The 19,177-nt window shown below is 40.4% G+C and overlaps 3 protein-coding genes across 3 annotated transcripts; all 3 read left to right on the plus strand.

The window, feature by feature from the left end:
- Positions 1 to 616: 616 nt before the first annotated feature.
- On the plus strand, positions 617 to 6,844 carry cfap99 (cilia and flagella associated protein 99). Its single transcript, XM_044046735.1, has 15 exons — positions 617 to 1,324; positions 1,691 to 1,835; positions 1,930 to 2,024; positions 2,115 to 2,221; positions 2,298 to 2,475; positions 2,574 to 2,654; positions 3,086 to 3,154; positions 3,239 to 3,322; positions 3,407 to 3,495; positions 4,211 to 4,415; positions 4,556 to 4,697; positions 5,179 to 5,330; positions 5,409 to 5,614; positions 5,708 to 5,888; positions 6,398 to 6,844. Exons 1-15 carry the CDS (start codon positions 1,127 to 1,129, stop codon positions 6,464 to 6,466), a joined length of 2,001 nt encoding a protein of 666 aa, XP_043902670.1. The 5' UTR covers positions 617 to 1,126; the 3' UTR covers positions 6,467 to 6,844.
- An 865-nt stretch (positions 6,845 to 7,709) lies between these two features.
- si:dkey-21a6.5 (laminin subunit gamma-3) lies at positions 7,710 to 14,829 on the plus strand. The gene is made up of 9 exons (XM_044046936.1): positions 7,710 to 7,901; positions 10,079 to 10,255; positions 12,004 to 12,142; positions 12,219 to 12,307; positions 12,402 to 12,465; positions 12,951 to 13,039; positions 13,165 to 13,277; positions 13,360 to 13,516; positions 14,168 to 14,829. Exons 1-9 carry the CDS (start codon positions 7,841 to 7,843, stop codon positions 14,323 to 14,325), a joined length of 1,047 nt encoding a protein of 348 aa, XP_043902871.1. The 5' UTR covers positions 7,710 to 7,840; the 3' UTR covers positions 14,326 to 14,829.
- A 2,052-nt stretch (positions 14,830 to 16,881) lies between these two features.
- On the plus strand, positions 16,882 to 19,169 carry mrpl35 (mitochondrial ribosomal protein L35). The gene is made up of 4 exons (XM_044047262.1): positions 16,882 to 16,965; positions 17,147 to 17,318; positions 18,658 to 18,802; positions 18,903 to 19,169. Exons 1-4 carry the CDS (start codon positions 16,935 to 16,937, stop codon positions 19,089 to 19,091), a joined length of 537 nt encoding a protein of 178 aa, XP_043903197.1. The 5' UTR covers positions 16,882 to 16,934; the 3' UTR covers positions 19,092 to 19,169.
- The last annotated feature ends 8 nt before the right edge of the window (positions 19,170 to 19,177 follow it).

The following is a 19,177-nucleotide window of genomic DNA, read 5'->3' on the forward strand; positions in this document are numbered from 1 at the left end:
GTGAACAGAAAGTGTATACACTTTGTATAAAGTGCCTAAAAGGTGATACTTGAGTAAAAGTATCTTACCAGAAAATGAGTTTGGTAGAGGTTGAAGTCATTTTTTTATAACATTACTTTAGTAAAAGTCTTACAAGTTTATGACATTTGCTGTACTTAAGTTTCAAAAGTAATTTTCTGATATAAAATGTACTTAAATAAAAGTGTTAAAAAAGTGAGGACTTAAGCCTGCAGGATACTTACTTGTCACATATCGAGGACCCTGGTATCCTTGCGTGTCTATCTATCTATCTGATATATGTATGCTTATAAAATGTATAAATGTATAATAAGACTTAGAGCCTAATAAACAACCAATAATTTATTACATTGTGATAATCCAAGTTTGTCATGGTTTTGTACAAAGTTTAAGGTAAATGCTTATTCTTTAAATTACCATTCACTTGTAAAGTGCACTCAAAATGATATTGGCAACAAAACAAATTTGTTTACATGCAGCGTTTAGCGTTGCAGCGCTTCCGACGGCATTGAACGCAGCGTTTGGCTCGCGCAGACATTATGATGTGATACGTCATCATTTTTTGTTGGGGGTAGGGGCGCAACAAAACAAAGGATCGGTGTTCATTTCAAACCACTAATGTTTTTCTAAAGTGTTTCATTAAAACAGCACGATGACAACAACAGGAAACAAATAGAATCCACTGTTGTTGACGTTGCTGCACTTGTGAAGAGTTAAAATAGGTGTTTTTGGGCTGCGATACATTTCTGTTTACCACCATTGTGTTGCCTAGCAACGTATGAACATGGCAACGGCGTCGAGCTCGAAAACAAGCTGTTAGTGAATCGCTCTTAAATTCTGTCATCACCAAACATCAAAGTCGGTGTGGATGGATGGTTGAATGACACAACTTTATTGAAAAACAGGGACAGGGAAAAGGAACAAATGGGTGGAAGAACATTTTGAAGGAGAATTTGGAACGAAAGGAAGGAGAAGAAGAAGAGGAGGCAAAGGAAAGAGAAGGCTAAGAGTCCAGAAGGAGGGCAGTAATGCAACTGCTGTAAAAGACTAAAACAATTCAACAAAACATAAGATTTTTCTTAGAAACTGATTGTTTATATGTCATAAAATGACACTGAGGTATGTGTCCGGTGGAGAAGAAGAGGCGAAGGAGAGGAGTAGTGCTACATTATGGATGTCTGCTGCCTTAAAACATCAAGAACAACAACAATCACTTGTCAAGACGGCCATCGCGTTGCTTGATAAGTTCAACACTGGCAAACAGGGTTTGGATGACTTCATTAAAAATGCCTCAGAAGACCTGCAGGTAGGTCATGTTATAATTTCATTGTTTTATCCCTTCACACCAAGGTTATCATAGTGAACGAAAACTAACGATAATATAAATGAAATTTTCATTAAGTGAAACAGAACGCAAAGTCCAACTCCAGTCCGATTAAGCGTGTAAATGCAGGAGTAATTGGACTATGAATCACATTGTCCAGGTATGTTAGTCCGACTAAGACTAGCTCGATTTTAGTCGGACAAACGTGCTTACATGACATTAAGAAAACTGTAAAACAAAAACTGTTGGGTTTTGTGGCCGTAAAACAGCAAAACAGAAAGGAAAAAAGTGACTTATAGTTTATGTGAGAGATGTATACAACACGTAAACGTGTGTTATTTGTTGCAGAACGAGGATGCTCAGGATAAGACGTTCATACTCGATTTAATCGTCGGATGTACCGAGTACAAAAAGGTACTGGACGCCGTTGTCGACGTCTTCTACAGCCAGAATTTCACATGGATAAACAGACGTGATCGCAGCCAGTTTGTGGGTCAGTCAGTCAGTGAATGAACCAAAAAAAAGTTCGATTTTTTCAAACTGAGTTAAAACAACACTTACATCCCTCCTATTTCAATTATCTCTAGTGATCTGTTACCTCACCACGTTTGTCCTGAACGACATTGGATTTCAGCGCTTTAGCGACATCATCAAATCTCTGGACGCCAGGAAGATGTACACGGTAAGTGACGTTCGAACACATGCACATCAATGTCATCGGTGTTGTAAAACGAACATCAATCGGAGCTCCGCCGTGTCCCTGTTGTTGTAGTTCCTGCATTTCTTCTCCACAAACCTCACCACGTGGATCCAAGAGGAGTGGAACAAAATCTACGACGCCAGCTACGTGGAGAAACACTGGATTGGTCCTCTGCTGAAGTAAGACAGAAAACAGAGACATTCCTCCTCAGACTGTCACATTTCATGTTAAGACAAATGTCTATTTGTCCTTTAGATGGCACCCTGATATTGAAATCCTCGTGGACCACCTCGCGGTCCGAATGTCTTGTATGAGTCAGGCCAAAAAACCTCCAGTCAAAATCACCAAGCCCCAGGAGTTCTCCCTCACCAAACCAAAACCACGACCTCTACCGATGCCCGAACTCATCCCACTGCAGGAAAAGAGCAAACCGGTTAGTTTACATTACTGTTTTAACCTACACTATATCCTTTAGGGCGGGATGTAGAACAGGGTCATAATGCAGAGAATCCTTCTTTCTTTTTCTTTAAGGTTCCACAGAGCACATACCAGGCCCCAAAGGAGGCGAGAATCATAGAGGAGATGAAACAAAAGAACCATCAAAGAACTGAGGTACACAATTTAAAAACCCTTTAAAAACCCTATTTAGAGTATTAAGGCTGCTTTTTTCAGTATGGAGTGTCTTATATCCTTTTTTTTCCAGCACGACCTATCAGTAATTTCACCAACTATATAAACACACCTGAGCAAAAAGTACTAAAAAAAAATTAAATCTGATTGAATTTATGAAGTTTGGAATTATGTCACAGTTCAAAGTTCGCTTGGATCGTTTTTATGAACAAAAATATATGAAATGAGCATGAGCACTTAGGTTTAACAGAGGAAATCAACATCTGGTATATTATCCAGCAGTTAAAACATTCAAATTTATAATCAAAACAATATATCCAATGTTAATAACAACATATTTTATGTGCCAATTTGATGTATTTTATCAGTAACAACCTCATTGTACATTCCTGTCAATGTGTCTTTTACCAAAGGAGCTGATGCACGAGGCGAACATGAAACTGTTCAGAGTCGGAAATCCACAGAAGTCTGAACGCACCGTGGTGAGGCTTGTTTTTCTGTGACCTGTTGCTTTCACCTTGTATTTTCACCACATTCTGATCGGCTGCACATCATCTTCTCTTCAGCAAGTGATGTCGCAGATTCAGGAGGAGTTGAATTCAAAGTACAAGTTCAAATTCTACTCCTCGGGACCTCCTCCCAGTACCAAGGTGAGGTCTGACTATTTCACGCCTTCAGAGGCTCTATTTTCCATCTACCGCGTTATAACTCGTGTGCTTCTCTGACGCCGTTAGATCAGCAGTTGTCCTGTCAAGCTCAACAGTGCGGCTGCACTGAGGCAGGAGGCGCTACGAAACCGTCTGAGGGAGAAGGAACTGCAGAGGTAACAGAACGATAACGGGCTGTAAAAACACGATAGTTGAATATTCACCCACAACGTGTACGAGGGGAAGAGGGAGAGTTTTAGTTAAACTTGGCTTTCTGTTTTTGCTCTGGTCAAGACATTTCTGAGAGGGGAAGTGAGGCTTTTTAGGCTTGTTTACTGGTTACTACTGCTGCTGTGTTTAAGTAACGCTGCTGTCAAATGGCGCTTTTCCACAACATGGTCCCAGCGCGGCTTGACTCGCCTCGGCACGGCATGTTTTTTGTTTGTTTTTTTGTTTTTCCATTAGCGATAGTACCCGGTACCTGGTACTTTTTTGTGTGACGTCATCAGACTGCCGGCCTGCGGTTGGTCCAGTGTCATCACTGGAAGAGGATGAGCGTGGCGTCCGACACAAGAATCAAACCGAACAATTCCAAAATGTAGATCAATTAAAACGACTTAAAAATCCCGCTTATCTCTAACATTTAGCAAGGAAATGTCTAAAATCTCAATATTCAACAGAGGAGTCTGGTGTATTCAGCGACAGCACTGTCAGGCGGAGTCTGTGCTCCGGTCATGCAAGAAGTACTGAATAAATCTTTTTAATGAACTGATTCTAATGATTCAGTACATCGAAAATAACTGCTTTAAAAGTCACTAGTTTGTGTTTGTCGCGTATATTAATATATTTTAAATATAATAAATATTTACATGTTATGTTTACGTGGCACAGATTGGAGCATTTGGCCAAAGGGGCCCTCGAGGCCTCGACTTTCTACCAGTGGCAGAAGGAGATGCGTGAGAAGGACCTGCAGGAGGAGCTGGAGAGGATCGAGTGCAGGCGTCTGGAGGGACACATCAGCTACGACGCGGCGGTTCGTGCCCGCGCGCTCGTCATGGAGCGTAACCAGAAGTCTGCTCAGCTGAAGAAAGAAGAGGTGAGAGAAAATTTACAGAGGATTACACCGTGCATTAAGTCTCACAGCACAGCATGTGTGGACTCTGTAGACTCTGTCATTTGCAATTATGCATGGAAAATGTGTTCTTGTTACGGCTTTGCTTTGTTGTGCTTTGTTAGACAGCCGAGCTGATGAGGAGATATGCGGACAAGAGGCTGCAGGAGGAAAAGGAAATTAGAGACTTAGTGCAACAAGTGGCAGAGGGACACAAGAACTCAAAAGCAGCCAAAGAGAAGATACAGAAATTCAAACAAAGTATAGGTATGTCCTCTCATTTCTTTGCAGCCATCCGTCCATATGTATACATACATACGTCCCACTCTTGTAAACAATATTTCAATAATTCCTGGTAATTACTGGTAATTTTATAATAATAAAATTAAATTAAACTAATTAAAATAATGTGCAAAAAAAAAAAAAACGTAAAATGGCTCAGTAGCTAGTGCCACCCCTCAGGTCATATGCCTATGGAGCAGGCCGAAACCTAGTTGCGCCGAATTTCCCGAAATTAGGTGGGAACGTGGTTCAGCCCAAGACGACCAAAAAATTCCATTGGGACCATGACCTCGACTCAACAGGAAGTCAGCCATTTTGAATTTGGCGTCCACCTTGGCCCAACTGCGCGCACTCCTAGTTATTATTGTTATCCAGGAATTTTCAAATGTACTGTTTTACAAAGAACAAGCACTGCATTAGAAAGCTGCATCATGATTTCCTTTGTCGTTTCATGCCAATCTCACAGTGAAAGAAGTCTCGGGGCAAACTCAAGAGCTCCTTCAACAAGCACTGGAGGACGCACAGGCCGAGATGAGCAGAAGATTCGAAATCATCCGCGAAATCCGCATCATGGAGTCGATGCCTCACATTAGAATAAACTATTTTGATGAAACGGAGGTGAGTCAAACGGGAAAGGACATTTCACACGTGTATTCTAATACTGTCTCTCAAACTGAAACTGTCGATCCATGCCAGACTGCAGGACATCAGCTGCTGGCAGAGATGTCCATGGCTGAGCTGAAGGAGCGACTCTCCCGCCTGAAGGTGATCCAGCAAGCGGAGGTGCATGAGAAACGGAGGCAAATTCTGGAGGTGAAGGAGACCAAGAAGCGGCTGCATTTGGAGCGCATGGAGAACAACGACCTCTACTGGAAAGCGATGGCACAAGCTGCCGTCGCCAGGTTAGGAAAATGACACCAGAGGAAGAAGAACCAACATGCAAAAATGCACAAATGCCCCACAGATTATAATCAAATTGTTCTGCCGTGTTGCAGGAGGGAGGAGGAGAAAGCCATGAAAAGCAGACATAAGCAGTACACCATGCCAAGTGACAAGATCTTGGCCCTCAGGAAGCAGCACGAGGAGTTGCGGCAGGAGCGGCAACGACTGAAAGAGATTGACCGAAGCAAAGCCACAAACGTTCGACACGTCACAAAAAGCACTCCTGTACAACAGGTACCTCAATGTAACAAAGTACAAATACTTTGTTATTTGTATTTCTTACAACTTTTACTACATTTCCTCTCACTATCTTTGTTTCTCGTTACTACCAAATAAAATCAGAAGAAGAAGAGTTGGTCATGGTCTGTATTTATATAGAGCTTTTCTAGTCTTGATGAGCTGCTTTCATTCGCACACTGCAACATGGGGTTAAATGCCTTGCTCAAGGACATCACATATACTAGCGGAGCCAGAAATTGAACCCACAACCTTCTCGCCCTACCACCGAGCTATCATGACTCAATCCTAACTTTTTTTAATACTTTTACTTCTATAACTTAAGCACATTTTATATTACAGTGAATGTAATATACTTTAAGTAATATTATAAAAAAGTACCAAAGTCATTTTCTGGTAAGATACTTCATACATTATACATTTCAGTCCCAGGAAACATCATTATCATTATTAATATTGTTATTGACGTATACTTGTATTCATCTCACCATTTCCTGTTTCACCAGGCAAACACGAAGAAGAGCTGGAAGGAGCTGCAGCTGAGTTTAGAGCGTCACATCCAGGAGGCTTCTTAGAAAACAGGATGCTCCAGAACAAGTGTGCTGGAAAGTGTTGGAAATGGCTGGTTTGACCTCTGCAAAAAATATTAAATGTGATGGAAATGGCTGTGATATTATGCACAAACATACATACGTTATACTGCTCTTGTGATTTCACTGTAGATGGTTTTTAACAGTAAATAACAGTTTCCCGCCATCTTTTTACAACCAGAATGAACATTGCACATCATTCTGATAAGATATATAAACAAAAATCAGATTGAGTATATATATATACATATATATATATATATATAAAGCTATGAGACCAAAGGAACTGTGCTCAGTGTGTGTAAAAATGGTGGAAACTGTGATCAAATGATAACTGTAATAATAAATACATCGTTGATATCATTGGTAGCACATCTGTCTTTTTCCATTTCCTCTCTCTCTCTCTCTCTGTACATGTGTTACTACCTTTTCCTGCGTATACACTCTTGTCAGGACCTCATGGAAACCAGAACCTGGTCCTAATGAGGTTAAAAAAAACAAAAAAAAAAACTGGATAAGATTTGAATTATGATGAGGTGAATTAAGGTTAGGGTTAGGCATTGACTGGTCGTGGTTAAGATGAGGGATGATGCTTTGTTGTGTCCTAAGAAGATGAACTGTGCAAACCTGTGTGTGTGTGTATTTAGTATTCCTCATGTTGTGGGGACCTATATCAGTTTACACAGTCATGTTATGGGGACAAAACTCAGGTCCTCATAACGTAAATGACTAAGGTGAAGACATTATTTAAAGTTAAGGTTAAGGGTCAGAGTTCGGGCACTAGTAATTATGGTTACGGGAAATGGATGTCCTCATGTGTGCGTGTGTGTGTGTTACAGTAAGTGAAACAGGAACCTTTAGCTTGTGACTTATTTAGAAATTTCTCCTCCTCCAGAGTGAGGAGGTGGTTGTCATTTCCTTATTTACCTAAGTTACTGTACAACATGTCACTGATCAAACAGATGTGGGTCACATTTACATTACCTGTGAATATAGAGACACGTATTTAGAATTATTACATGTGAATTATATATTATACGTGTAAAAAAGTTTTTTTATTCTATTTACAGACAAAAATTAATTTTGAATTTCAATAGATGTGTCCACTATACAAGGAGCAGCTGCGCCCCTGCTGGCTGTCCGGCGTAACGACATAGAGCTCAGCTTTTTTTTTTTTTCTCCTCCAAAGTAAAATCACATGATGTTGTATTTTGTCATATGACACTGATGGGAGCAGCAAGAAACAAGCCCGGCGCCGCGCAGACGTCCACTGCAGTGACAGAGACAAGAGTCAGGGATGAGATGCTGCTGCTGTAGACGGACACTGTTTGGTTTGTCAGGCTCGAGCAAACGTGGAGGATGGAGTGGAGCAATAAACTTGTGCCCGTCATCGCCGCCGCCGCCGCCGCGTGCTTCATAGGTGAGGACTTATCTCGTCCATAACTGCACACACACTTTATTATTATTATTATTATTATAAGAGGCTTTCATTACCCGCAGATTATTCATTACCTGTTACTTTTTTTTTGCTTTGAAAACAAAGTGTAAATGCAACACAAAATATAAAATATAGTGTTAAAAGGTTAAAAACAAGTGGATATTTAATTCAACTTTTTGTGTTTTTGGAAATGACTAATCACCATGTTTGTATTGTACTACACAGAAGTACTGAAATATTCTACTCAAGTAAAATAACCACTATTTTAATACCAAAAAAATACAGTTTATTTTTACTAATTTCCAGAGACAAATGTGTTATTTGATCATGAGACAGTGGGTCTGAGATACATGTCTCATTCCCACAACAGCAAAGGAAGATTGGGTTGGAAAAAGTTCAAGTCAAAGTCACTTCCTTCAAAAAAACATAAAAGCCCTGCACTGCCCTACGCCTACTTACGGTGTTTATGAGTAAAAGACGTGAAGAAAATCAAATAAAGTAAAAAGAAAATGGTCAAATTTAATCTGATTCTGTAACAGAAAGTGAATTGGGGGCGAAAACAAGTAAAAGTGCTGGTCTAAAAATGTCCTCAAGTTAAAGTACAAAAAAAGGAGCTTGTTTAAAATGTTCTTTTTTGGGTCCTATCTTGTGTCGTGCAAAATTATTATTATTATTATTTTTTTATTTTCTTCTTATTAAATTCAGGCCTACATTGTTTTACTCGGTAACTCCCATAAAAACACACTTAAGTAAAAATGTAAAATGACAAAAACCTACTCAAATTCATAACTTTCCACCTCTGGTACTACATTATATAATAGATAATCTAATCCCCGTACAGGACAGGGAGGGTCTATGGGTGATTCAGGTTCAGTGTCAGTTTGACAACATGCATGATCGAAAAGTAAAATGTTGCCAACCAACCCAGTGAAATCACATGACCCCTCTCCTCTCTCTCTCTCTCTGACTAATTACATTTAGTGAATAGGATGACTCGTACTCAGGAAAGCACTTAATACACGGCTAATGTGATTACGACCACAATGTGTGCTGTGTTCTTCACACGTGTGTGTGTGTGTGTGTGTGTGTGTGTGTGTGTGTGTACCCGCTGCTGCTTTCACTTCCCACTGGCATAATGTTTTGCCTCAGATTTGTTTGCCGTGACCTAAAGATTTTGCAACAACACAGAGAAACAGGTGTGAACCATATATACATATATGTATATATAGTATGTGTAATACTATGTAGTTATTTTATTACAGTTATAACTTGTTTTTTAGCTTCAGGGTGGCACACCAACGACAATGAACTACCCTATTCTATCAAATTTCCCCTGTAATAATCTGGGTATAATACATTCAAGAAGAAAGACACACTCAGTGGTTTCCCAGGTCATGAGTCAGTCTTCATGCTGCAGGAGCTGTGGGTCTGCAGAGCCAAAACCACTGTCATGTGTTTTGAGGCTTGGTCTAAAACGCACAACTATTGGAAGACAATAAAGGTTTTTAGCATGGAGAACATTTTAATATCAAGATTGACTTGTGTTTTCAGGTCACGTACTTGGATAAAGAGCCTTCCCTAAAAGCGTATACATGTAACCCGAACCCACAAGGTTATAATAGTTTGGGATTTGTCATTTTCTATTGAGTTTTAATGAGTTTTTAGAGCGGGTTTGCTAGTTTTTATTTTTTTGTCAGTTTTAGTTTTTTTTGCCGGGTGCAAGATTCAAAAAGGTCATTAGAGGGATTGTGTCAGAAAAACCCAGCAAAAGATGCACTTTTAAAAAGGGCCCTAAATCTAATATAACAGCCTTACGTACAAAATGTGCACCATTCAACTACAATTTTAGTGAGTTATAGTTAGTTTTATAAACACACAATTCAGTTCCAGTTTTTATTTTTCAAGTGGTTTTTAGTTTTTGTCATTTCGTTAACTATAACAACCTGGTTGCCAGTGACACCCTCCTACTTGATTAGAAGAAAACTAGTTACATACATTTGAACTTGTTTATAAGATTTTAATTTGTTAACCTGAAATAAATATTAATACATAAATGGAGGTATAGACACATGTGGGGTCAGGCTTGTTGTGTGACAATGACAAACCTGTGTGTCCACTGTCACACACTGTTAACTGTCAGTGTACCTCTCTTCTTCCAGGCCTGGTGGGCAGTCAGACCACACTTCCCCCCGCTGTGATGAACACCACCGCGCTCATTGAGAATGTGACCAGTCTCACTCTCACCCCCGTGATTCTCAGCAGCACGACCCCGAGCTGCTTTGCATATAACACCACCACTTGTCAGCCGTGTGCACCGGGATCGCAATACGACAACAGTGAGTCAACGAGCATGTCATCTGACTTTTATATGTGTGTGTGTGTGTGTGTGTGGGGGTTGGGTTATTAACGGAGGCATTTCTAGGGCCCTTTTTTTGTTTCTGGGCCCCAGGCAAAAGGGACCAGACTGAAACAAGACCCTCTCTCAGGCCCAGGCCCCAGACCCTCTCTCAGTTCAGAGCTGCAGACAGTCACAACCTTGTTTGATCATGGAAACATTTTGTTCAATGACTCTGGCCACATCCACACGGAAACGGCACGAAATGTAAACAGTCTTTTTCTTTGTTGTTCAAAAAAGTTGCCGTATCTCCGTCCGCACGGAAACAACATGTGCCAGGACTGTAAGTCGTGCTGTAACGCTACATCAAAAAAACAGAGAAGAAGATCTTCAGAGAAGGTTCTCTAAAGGTTGTGACAAAGTAACGTTCTGGGAACCAAATGTGCAAGCAAAAATTAATGTTAGGGAACGTTCTCTCAACCCAGTTCTGGGAACCAAACTTCGCTTGCTCGGTCGAACCGTAATCATTACGGGTGGAGAGCACACACAGGACGTGTTCTAGGGATATCTAGCATCTATTCAGACTGACTTTAGCTCCTTTTCATTGACAAGTAGTTGATAACACTGTCAAACGATTTCCAAACACAAGACAATCACTGACCACGCAAGAGAGAGCTGGGAATATGACGTCATCACATTCCTAAAGTAGCGTATTGGCATCAGAGCGCTGTTTTTTTTACAAATGTTCTAAGATTACAGCGTTTTTGATGCCACGTGTCATTTAAACATGTTAAAAATTGGCATCAGTGTGAATCATTTGGCTGGCGTTTTGAGATTTTCCCACTCCGGCAGGCACTTTCAAAAACTACCGTTTCAGTTCCAAAAACCCTGTTTTCCGTGTGGACTGCCTCTTAAACTCATTATTTTTGTTATTAGCTGCCTGTCACGACTGTGTTTAAGGAAAAGACGAGCTCTAAAAATGTCATATGACAGGGCTTTAAAGCCACAGTGCATAACTTTTGGTGAGTTTTGTTTGGTTGTCATGAACAGAAAACTCTATGTATCATGATTTCCATGATTTACCTAACCTACGGTGGCCTGGAAGTGGCAAACTATCATCCCAAAAACAAATTTACAAAAATATGAAACCAGTTACCAACATGACACCATTGTTTTTTTTTTTAAAATGTAAGTTTGTTTTAACTTTTGTTCATTTGTTTTGGGTTTCAACCATGTCAATAAAGGTTTGCACTTGCAGGCCACCGTACAAAACTATCACAGTGTATCTGTGTGTGCTCCAGCTGTGACCTCCGTCCCGTCCTGACAGACATAAAATGAATCACTTCCTGTGCAGTCAGTGCGGGAACGTTGCCGGGGCAACATGAGATCTAAATATTGCTATTCTAAGACTCACGGGGAGTGTTGTCGAGGCTTAATCAGCATCATGTGAACTCATTTGACAACATTTGTTACAGCCTGGGCCAGGAAAACACTCAGAGACATTGCCCCGACTGAGAGGCTGAGGAAAACGGAACTATTTTCTGGTTATTACGGTAATTTAGGAGAGAGTTGGAAGATCACCCGTTCATAGTTTCCATTTTTCGGCCTGTTTTTGCACGTTGAGAGACAAAGACTCAATCAAATGTTATCGTAAATATGTTTCACACTGTTCCAAATTTCAACATTTAACACAACTGCAGTGTTTTTCTTCATTTTAAATTGTTAAAAATGTCCCTGTCCCTCCTGTAGACACCCTGCTGTGTGCGTGCTGCCCTGACCCCGGGCTGTGTCTATTTCCTGGCGCCTGCCTCTCGTGTCCCAAAGGCTTCTATCAGCCACTTGCTGGACAGCAGCAGTGTCTGCCCTGCAGCCGGGGTTCCTACACCAAGTAAGTGTAGTATTTTCCACTTCTCCTGATACTTTATTGTCTATTTTTACTCGTCATTTATACCTCTACTACACAGTTTCACCGGGAGTCCATTATGTCATCCGTGTCCTGCTGGATCCTTCAACAATAACACTGGTGCTGAAAGCTGCGCAGGCTGTTCACCAGGTGTGTGTGTGTAAGAATAGTTTGCCTGTCGTCAAATAATTAGACTCTTTTCTGTCATACAATCAAAAGCTTGCTTTGTCTCGGTTGCTTTCAGGTTTCTTCACGTCGCAGCTGAGTTCCACGTCATGCGCGCCGTGTGTCAGAGGCACTTTCTGCAAGTAAGACGTTGTTTTGAAGTGTGTGGGTGAAACCTTTACTCCTCACTATCTCGACTGTTTGCAATAATCACTGATCCAAAAAAACATCACATGCTTTTAACCCATGCTTTTGTTTGCCAGTGTAGACACACACACACACACACACAGAGTCTGGTTTGCATGACTTTAGAGGACATTAAATTGACTTACATTCTTTTCCTGGAGACTTAACTATAACCTTAACTATAACTACTATCTATCTTATCTATATCTATGATACTGTGATATGCTGCGTATTTGTGAAATCGCAATTATGCGATATAGTCACACAACAGCTCTAGTGGCACCATCTAGTGGACTGAAAGGTCAACTGATCTTTATTTATGCTAATCCACAAAAAGAATTGTAATGTTTATCTGTAAGATCAGTTAAAAAATGATATGGTGCAGGTCTCATACAGTTGTTATGCATATATATATCAGACTCCATCTTCCTCCCTGTTACAGCTCCACTGGTTGTGCACGTTGCCAGGTGTGTCCCGGAGGATCAGAGGCTCTGCAGACGTCCGCTAAAGACTGCACACCGTGCCGACCAGGTAGTTCACGCACCACCACGCAAACCTGAAGGTGCATCATCGCTGTGCGATTTGCAAATGTATTTTTTTTTTTTTACACGTGTGCATTTCGCTGAATCACAGCAGTGATGTTTTCGTTTCGACAGGCATGCACAAAGCTCCGCACCAAACGATGTGTCAGATCTGCGGCAGCGGCTTCTTCCAGATCCACTGGGGTCAGGAAAGCTGCGACGTCTGCCCGGAGAATCACTACTGCCCTGTGAGTGCTGCACTCCTCCACAGTCTCACACATACAAGTCTATGACAAGTCCAGGTTTAGCCTACTCAACCGTTTCTCTCAGAGTCCCGACGTGAACCCGGTTCTTTGTCCGAGCGACGCCTTTTGTCCAGAGGGCAGCTCGGCTCCAGGTTACTGCATGGAGACCTTCTTCAGGAAAGCAGGGGACACTTGTGAACTGGCGCCGGTCACAATTGCTCTGTTAGTTATTGGAGGTGGAGGTAAGTAGCAGCGCTGCGACACGCTCACCTCGATTGACCAATAATCCAGTTTCCAAAACTTTGTTTTACAATGTCTATATATACTAGACATTACGGTAAGAGCGTGCAATTTCCACAAGCAAATTCCACTTCTCACTGATAGCAGACCACCTTAGGGTGACCCTCACAAAATATCAGACCATTCGATGTGGCATTACAAAATAAAAGCCCTCTGAATTTGCATAATTATATATATATTATATAATATTCTACCTAAATCCAGACTGATAAAAAGGAAACAACCTGTTTCTACAGGCAAATTCCACTTCCCAGTGAATCCTTAATGTGATTAAAGTGACTTTTAAGAAGAGGTTTGAAGGAGTTAGAGTTAATAACTGCGTGTGTGTCCTTATGTCAGCGATGCATGACACTGATTTCATTTTAATTTAGTTTATTAATCATGGAAACATTTTTTAAAATATTGACTTGAAAACAAAGTATGCATCTGTCCTTACACTGCAAAGACATTATATTCACAAATAAGATATAATCAACCAAAATAAGTATCATGCATGTGTGTGTGATTAGACCTTGCGTACACGATCACTCCCTGTAATTTCTTTGTTTATTTCCCCTCTCCCTCTCCTCCTCCTCTTCTTCCTCCTCCTCCAGTGGCCTTACTCTTCATCATTCTAGTGATCGTGCGTCGACAGAGAGACACTGACAGAGAGCTGACTGTAGCTCGAGCGCCGTTGCTATGCAAAGAGCGACCTCAAGGTCGATACTACGGGATCCCCTGCGACGCAGAGCCTGTATACGCCGGCTGGTGAACTGAAGGAGTTTAGAAATAAGCGAGTGGTTGTACAACAAACTGAAGGCAGATCTTCTCTAAAGACGTGGAAGAAAACGCAGATGTGGTAAAATCCTCGGACCGTGTCTAAGCACTTTGACGATCCATCAGCTTTTTTTTTTTTTTGTGGTACACAGAAGTTCTTTATCGTGTAAATTCTTGTAGTTTAACACTGTATCAGTTGTTCTACTCAGAGATAAGGTAGGTTATTGGATTATGGGAGGTATTCTGGAATGGTGAAAATGACATGGGAATTCCTCTCTCTCTTTTTTACGAAGATAATTGATTTACTTTGCACTCGTGTTGTTGTGGATTTGTAGTTCCTCCGTGACAGTGAGGTGTAAACTGAACATTTTTTTGTGTGTGTACGTTTTTAAAAAGTAAATGTCTGTAGTTTTACTTACTGATACCTTGGCTTAACATTTTCCGTCTGCTTTTTTAATTATTGTATTTGTATGTTTTAAAAGAAAAATAAATGCATTGAGGTACAATGTTGAGCCCAAAGTTATTTCATATAATTTTTGATTTCATTACACCAAAGTTTGTTTTCAGTTTTCAAATTCATTCAATGTTTCTCTGAACTTATAAAAAGAAAAAATGGCTCTGTACGTGCAGATGCAGACCCCTGGTTTAGGACTACAATGATTAATCGAGTACTAGATTGCCAACTGTTTTGATGATAATAACAGACCAGAAATAAAATAAAAAATTCCATCTGACTCACATCATGGAAAAAAATCTAATATGAGTCACTTCAGCCTGGTAATGTTACTGTGGTCCAGCGGTCAAATCAAGTGTGAGAGTCATGTGGGATCACTTCCATTTATCTGATAATATATTTGAGTTATTTTAGCCTGTTCTGTAGCAGTTTTCCACTTCAAAACAAAAACATTAAAACGATTTAAAGGCACAAATAAAATACTTATATTTGAGCTATGAATACAAACTTCTTTTATTTTTTATTTTAACGCAAATATACACATATAAAAACATACGTAATGGGAGTATATTGACGTTTTGCCAATAAATGTTACACATTGTACTGTGCTGATAATACAGTGCATGTACAATAACAGCCACAAGAGGGCGTTGAAGCGACAACTCCCCTTTTTTGTGCAGATCAGACACTGATAAGTGTCCGAGTCGCATCTCCTCAGCTCAGTGTCTGCTCCTTCACTGAACGTAGTGTTGCTCTATAAGAGAAAATGTAAATTAAAATTGTATTTTGTATTTTTAACATGGGAACATTTTCAATCCAGAATCAAGTAGTAATACACTGGACTGCATTTGCCTTTAAGACTTTCCCTGTCCTAAAATATATGCAGGCTAACTGAAATAAATCAAATCAAATGACACTGTTGACTGTGATTCAACAGAACTTCTCATTTCTAAACATGAAAAATATTATTCATCATCAACTCTTTTATCTTAACAATTGTAGAACTGAGGTCACACGTTTTCAAATGAGCAAAGCTGTGTGCAACTTGTCAGAGTCATTTAAAGATTAAAAAACAGATAAATACTAATATATAGAGATCATATAGTTTATCTTACACGTTTCTTGGTTGAAAATGAGACAATGTTATATTGTCAATGTTATAACCTGTACATATAAATAAAAGAAAAAAAGGAAAAAAAGAAAAAAAAGGGAGAAAATCGCTGCGTCTTGCTTGCTGTTACAATCGCTATCGTTACAGCATGCAGACATTACTGGTTAATAAACTGCACTTAATTGATTTAATGGATACAAATAATGACTATTCATCCAGTGTTCAATATCAAAATGTGTTTTTTATCCATTCTTACCTTTTCCTCCGTCATTTTCCCGTGTTTTTCCCGTGTTACTTTTTCGGGTTCTCTCTTCATACTCGGTCAACGTAAACGTCATCACGTTTCAGACGCAGTCTCTTGAGAGCCAATCAGAGTGTCGTGTAGTGTGAAGGGGCGTTTCGTTGAGTAAAGGGGCGTTTCGTTGAGTGAAGGGGCGTTTCGTTGAGTGGTCTGCGGGTCTGCAGCTAGACCCTTCTCACAATTCCCCACAGACTTGCCTGACGGGTATGTAACGAAAGAGTAACGGAAGTGACGTAAAACCGGAATTAACACAATAAGAGCCGTTTCCCTGGTGTGAGTTTTCCCAAACTGGAGCGGAGCAAGAAACGAAACAAAAAAAACTCACCCAAGTGGCGTACGACCGGATATACATTTTTTATACAATTTTATAACAAGTTACTTATGGAGTTATAACTGTTAATTCTCACACACACACACACACACAAGACAGGTGCTACTGACCTCTTGGCCAGGTCACCCTTGAGATATCAATCTCAATCGGTCTTTCACCTGATTAAATAAAGTTTAAAAAAAAGCAAAGGTCTATTATTATTATTATTATTATTATTATTATTATTATTATTTTATTATTATTATCAAATGCCTCTGACTGGAGGGTTTTTCAATATCCCTTGTCTAATTTCCTTTTCATACTCCAGTCCAGTAAGCGGCGGTATTGCCCATCTAAGCTGCCAGTAAACCCATTCGAGGAAAAGAGATTGTACTTACAGGCCGCCGTAGTTAGGTCAATAGGGAAACATGGCCGCCACCCTGGCGAAAAGGTTGTCCCGTGAGTATCAACAATTTGACATTTTAATACTGTAATATTTCACTCTTCTACGTCAGTAAATATGAATTCAGAGTTTTGAATTTAATTTACCGAACACGTATGTTGTTCAGGTAAAATAAAGACTTTAGCTGAGCTGTATGTGATGCATGTCCCTCACTTCGTGTTGTCCTTCGTGTGTCAGCGCTGCTCAGGCCGCTCTCTGCGGCTCTGCGTGCGGGGACACCGCAGCTCCGTCAGCTCTCCTGCCTCCTCCAGCCTTCTCCTCCTCCTCTCTGGAGCTCCGCCGCAGCCGCCGTCCGCGCTCCTCTGCGGGCTGCAGTGTGTCAGACACCGCGGTGCAGCATCCTACAACGGTAAAGACCAAGAGAAACACCCCTGCCTACATCGTCACTGCTGTCAATCAGTCTTTTACTTGTATAGCACTTATACACATGAAGCACCACACACACACAGACATATCTATAAACATAACAAACCCATTGAATTCTATACAAAAAGACTATTCTAGAACATGAAGAAAACGCCATCTCTTCAGGCTGCAAATGAGGTGACCTCAAATGCAGTGTTATTAATAAACAAACAAAGATTAAATGCCAATAAAACTTGAGGCCAAAACAGGTGATCAGGAGTAAGTAAAGCAGATTTAAATACAATTAAAGTGCTGTATTAACAGGCTTTTGAAATTATAATCCAGCCACTTTTATTTTTATTTACAAGCATTAAAATGGAAACAGTTCAGGAGATGAAACACAGTAATTAAATAAACAATTAAGAGTGCAAGGGAAATTCTAATAATATAGTGGTTGATATAATCACCATAGAACTCCATAAAAGTTGTTGTCGTGGTGACACTTATCCGTGTCACCACTTTTGCTTGCTCCTCTGGGTGTTCCCAAGGTGTTCCCAGGCCAGCTGAGAGATATAATCACTCCAATGTGTCCTGGGTCAGCCCTGAGGTCTCCTCCCAAAAGAACATGTTCGAAATACCTTCTTCTCTGTCCCAGATGTCCGAGCTCCTCATCCTATCTCTCAGGCTGAGCCCGGCCACAATCAAGATGTCGTTCTTTCGGTCATTATCCCAAAGCTGATGACCATAGGTGATAGGGTTGGAACGTAGATCGTCCGGGAAATCGAGAAGCTGCGGCTTCTGGCTTTAGCCACAACAGACTGCTGCTCCGATCTGCCTATCGATCTCCCCTTTCCATCCTTCCCTCACTCGTTGAACAAGACCCTGAAATACTTAAACTCCTTCACGTGAGGCAGAGACCTCTCCCCCGGGCCCCTCAGGGTTAAAAGACTAAATGATGGGGTTTAATTCTGCATTAAAAATATTAATACTTTGTTCTACCTATCAATTCTTCAGGCAGGCTGGCCAGTAGTTCCATTATTATTTAACTCCTGATAGTGAGATTGTTACTCTGTCACTCAAAAAAGGTATAATAGTTGTTTTTTTTTTATACAACACCAAAAACTGGGTAATCAATTATTAATCCAATAGTTTTAGCCCTAATCTAGTTTTATTTAGGTTAACTTTAAAAACGTTAGTAGAAGAATTTCTGTGTCAGGAGACTCTGCTGCAGACGTGTAGGAGAAGTAGCTTCTAACAGCAGTGTTTTAAATTGACCTCTATTCTGTGCTGATGTTTTGGATATTTGGGTACTTTTTAAAAAGAAGGCGTGTCTGTTGTTGCAGGGTGTCGGCTCTCGTTCCCTGTCTGACTCCACAGTCGTGCAGAAGTCTGACGTACTACAGCCTGAGGAAGGGGAAAAGGAAATCCATAAAATCGGTCACGCAGAGGTTCATGAGGCTGCACTGTGGACTTTGGATCAGACGCAAAGTATGTTTGTTTGACTGTTAACTGCTACGATCACTGGAATATTACAACCAGTCTGACATCTGGTTTTGTTTTTCTTTTTTTTCTTTGTTTTGTTACATAGGCTGGGTACAAGAAGAAGCTGTGGAAGAAGAAACCTGCCAGGAAAAAGCGCCTGAGGGAGATTGTGTTCTGTAACAAAACACAGAGCAAGCTTTTGGATAAAATGACAACCTCTTATTGGAAGAGGAGAAACTGGTATCTCAATGATCCGTACCTGAAGTACCACGACCGGGTCAACCTCAAAGTCTAATTTAAAAGAACAGGCGTCTTGTTTTGTTAGAATATAATGTATTGCTGTAACATACACAATAAAGTCAAATGTCTCTGATTTTTCAG

Source organism: Solea senegalensis, linkage group LG16, assembly GCF_019176455.1.
Source record: "Solea senegalensis isolate Sse05_10M linkage group LG16, IFAPA_SoseM_1, whole genome shotgun sequence".
In the NCBI taxonomy this organism is placed as follows: Eukaryota; Metazoa; Chordata; class Actinopteri; order Pleuronectiformes; family Soleidae; genus Solea; species Solea senegalensis.

What these genes read in the sequence shown, in the direction of transcription:
- mrpl35 (XM_044047262.1), top strand. Translation starts at nt 16,935, where the DNA reads ATGGCCGCCACCCTGGCGAAAAGGTTGTCCC. An exon ending in CCTGGCGAAAAGGTTGTCCC is followed by an intron (nt 16,966 to 17,146) that starts GTGAGTATCAAC and finishes TTCGTGTGTCAG; the next exon opens with CGCTGCTCAGGCCGCTCTCT. An exon ending in GACTTTGGATCAGACGCAAA is followed by an intron (nt 18,803 to 18,902) that starts GTATGTTTGTTT and finishes TTTGTTACATAG; the next exon opens with GCTGGGTACAAGAAGAAGCT.
- cfap99 (XM_044046735.1), top strand. Translation starts at nt 1,127, where the DNA reads ATGACACTGAGGTATGTGTCCGGTGGAGAAGAAGAGGCGAAGGAGAGG. An exon ending in ACGCCAGGAAGATGTACACG is followed by an intron (nt 2,025 to 2,114) that starts GTAAGTGACGTT and finishes CTGTTGTTGTAG; the next exon opens with TTCCTGCATTTCTTCTCCAC. An exon ending in AGAAGTCTGAACGCACCGTG is followed by an intron (nt 3,155 to 3,238) that starts GTGAGGCTTGTT and finishes TCTTCTCTTCAG; the next exon opens with CAAGTGATGTCGCAGATTCA.
- si:dkey-21a6.5 (XM_044046936.1), top strand. Translation starts at nt 7,841, where the DNA reads ATGGAGTGGAGCAATAAACTTGTGCCCGTCATCGCCGCCGCCGCCGCC. An exon ending in GGGATCGCAATACGACAACA is followed by an intron (nt 10,256 to 12,003) that starts GTGAGTCAACGA and finishes TCCCTCCTGTAG; the next exon opens with ACACCCTGCTGTGTGCGTGC. An exon ending in GTCAGAGGCACTTTCTGCAA is followed by an intron (nt 12,466 to 12,950) that starts GTAAGACGTTGT and finishes TCCCTGTTACAG; the next exon opens with CTCCACTGGTTGTGCACGTT.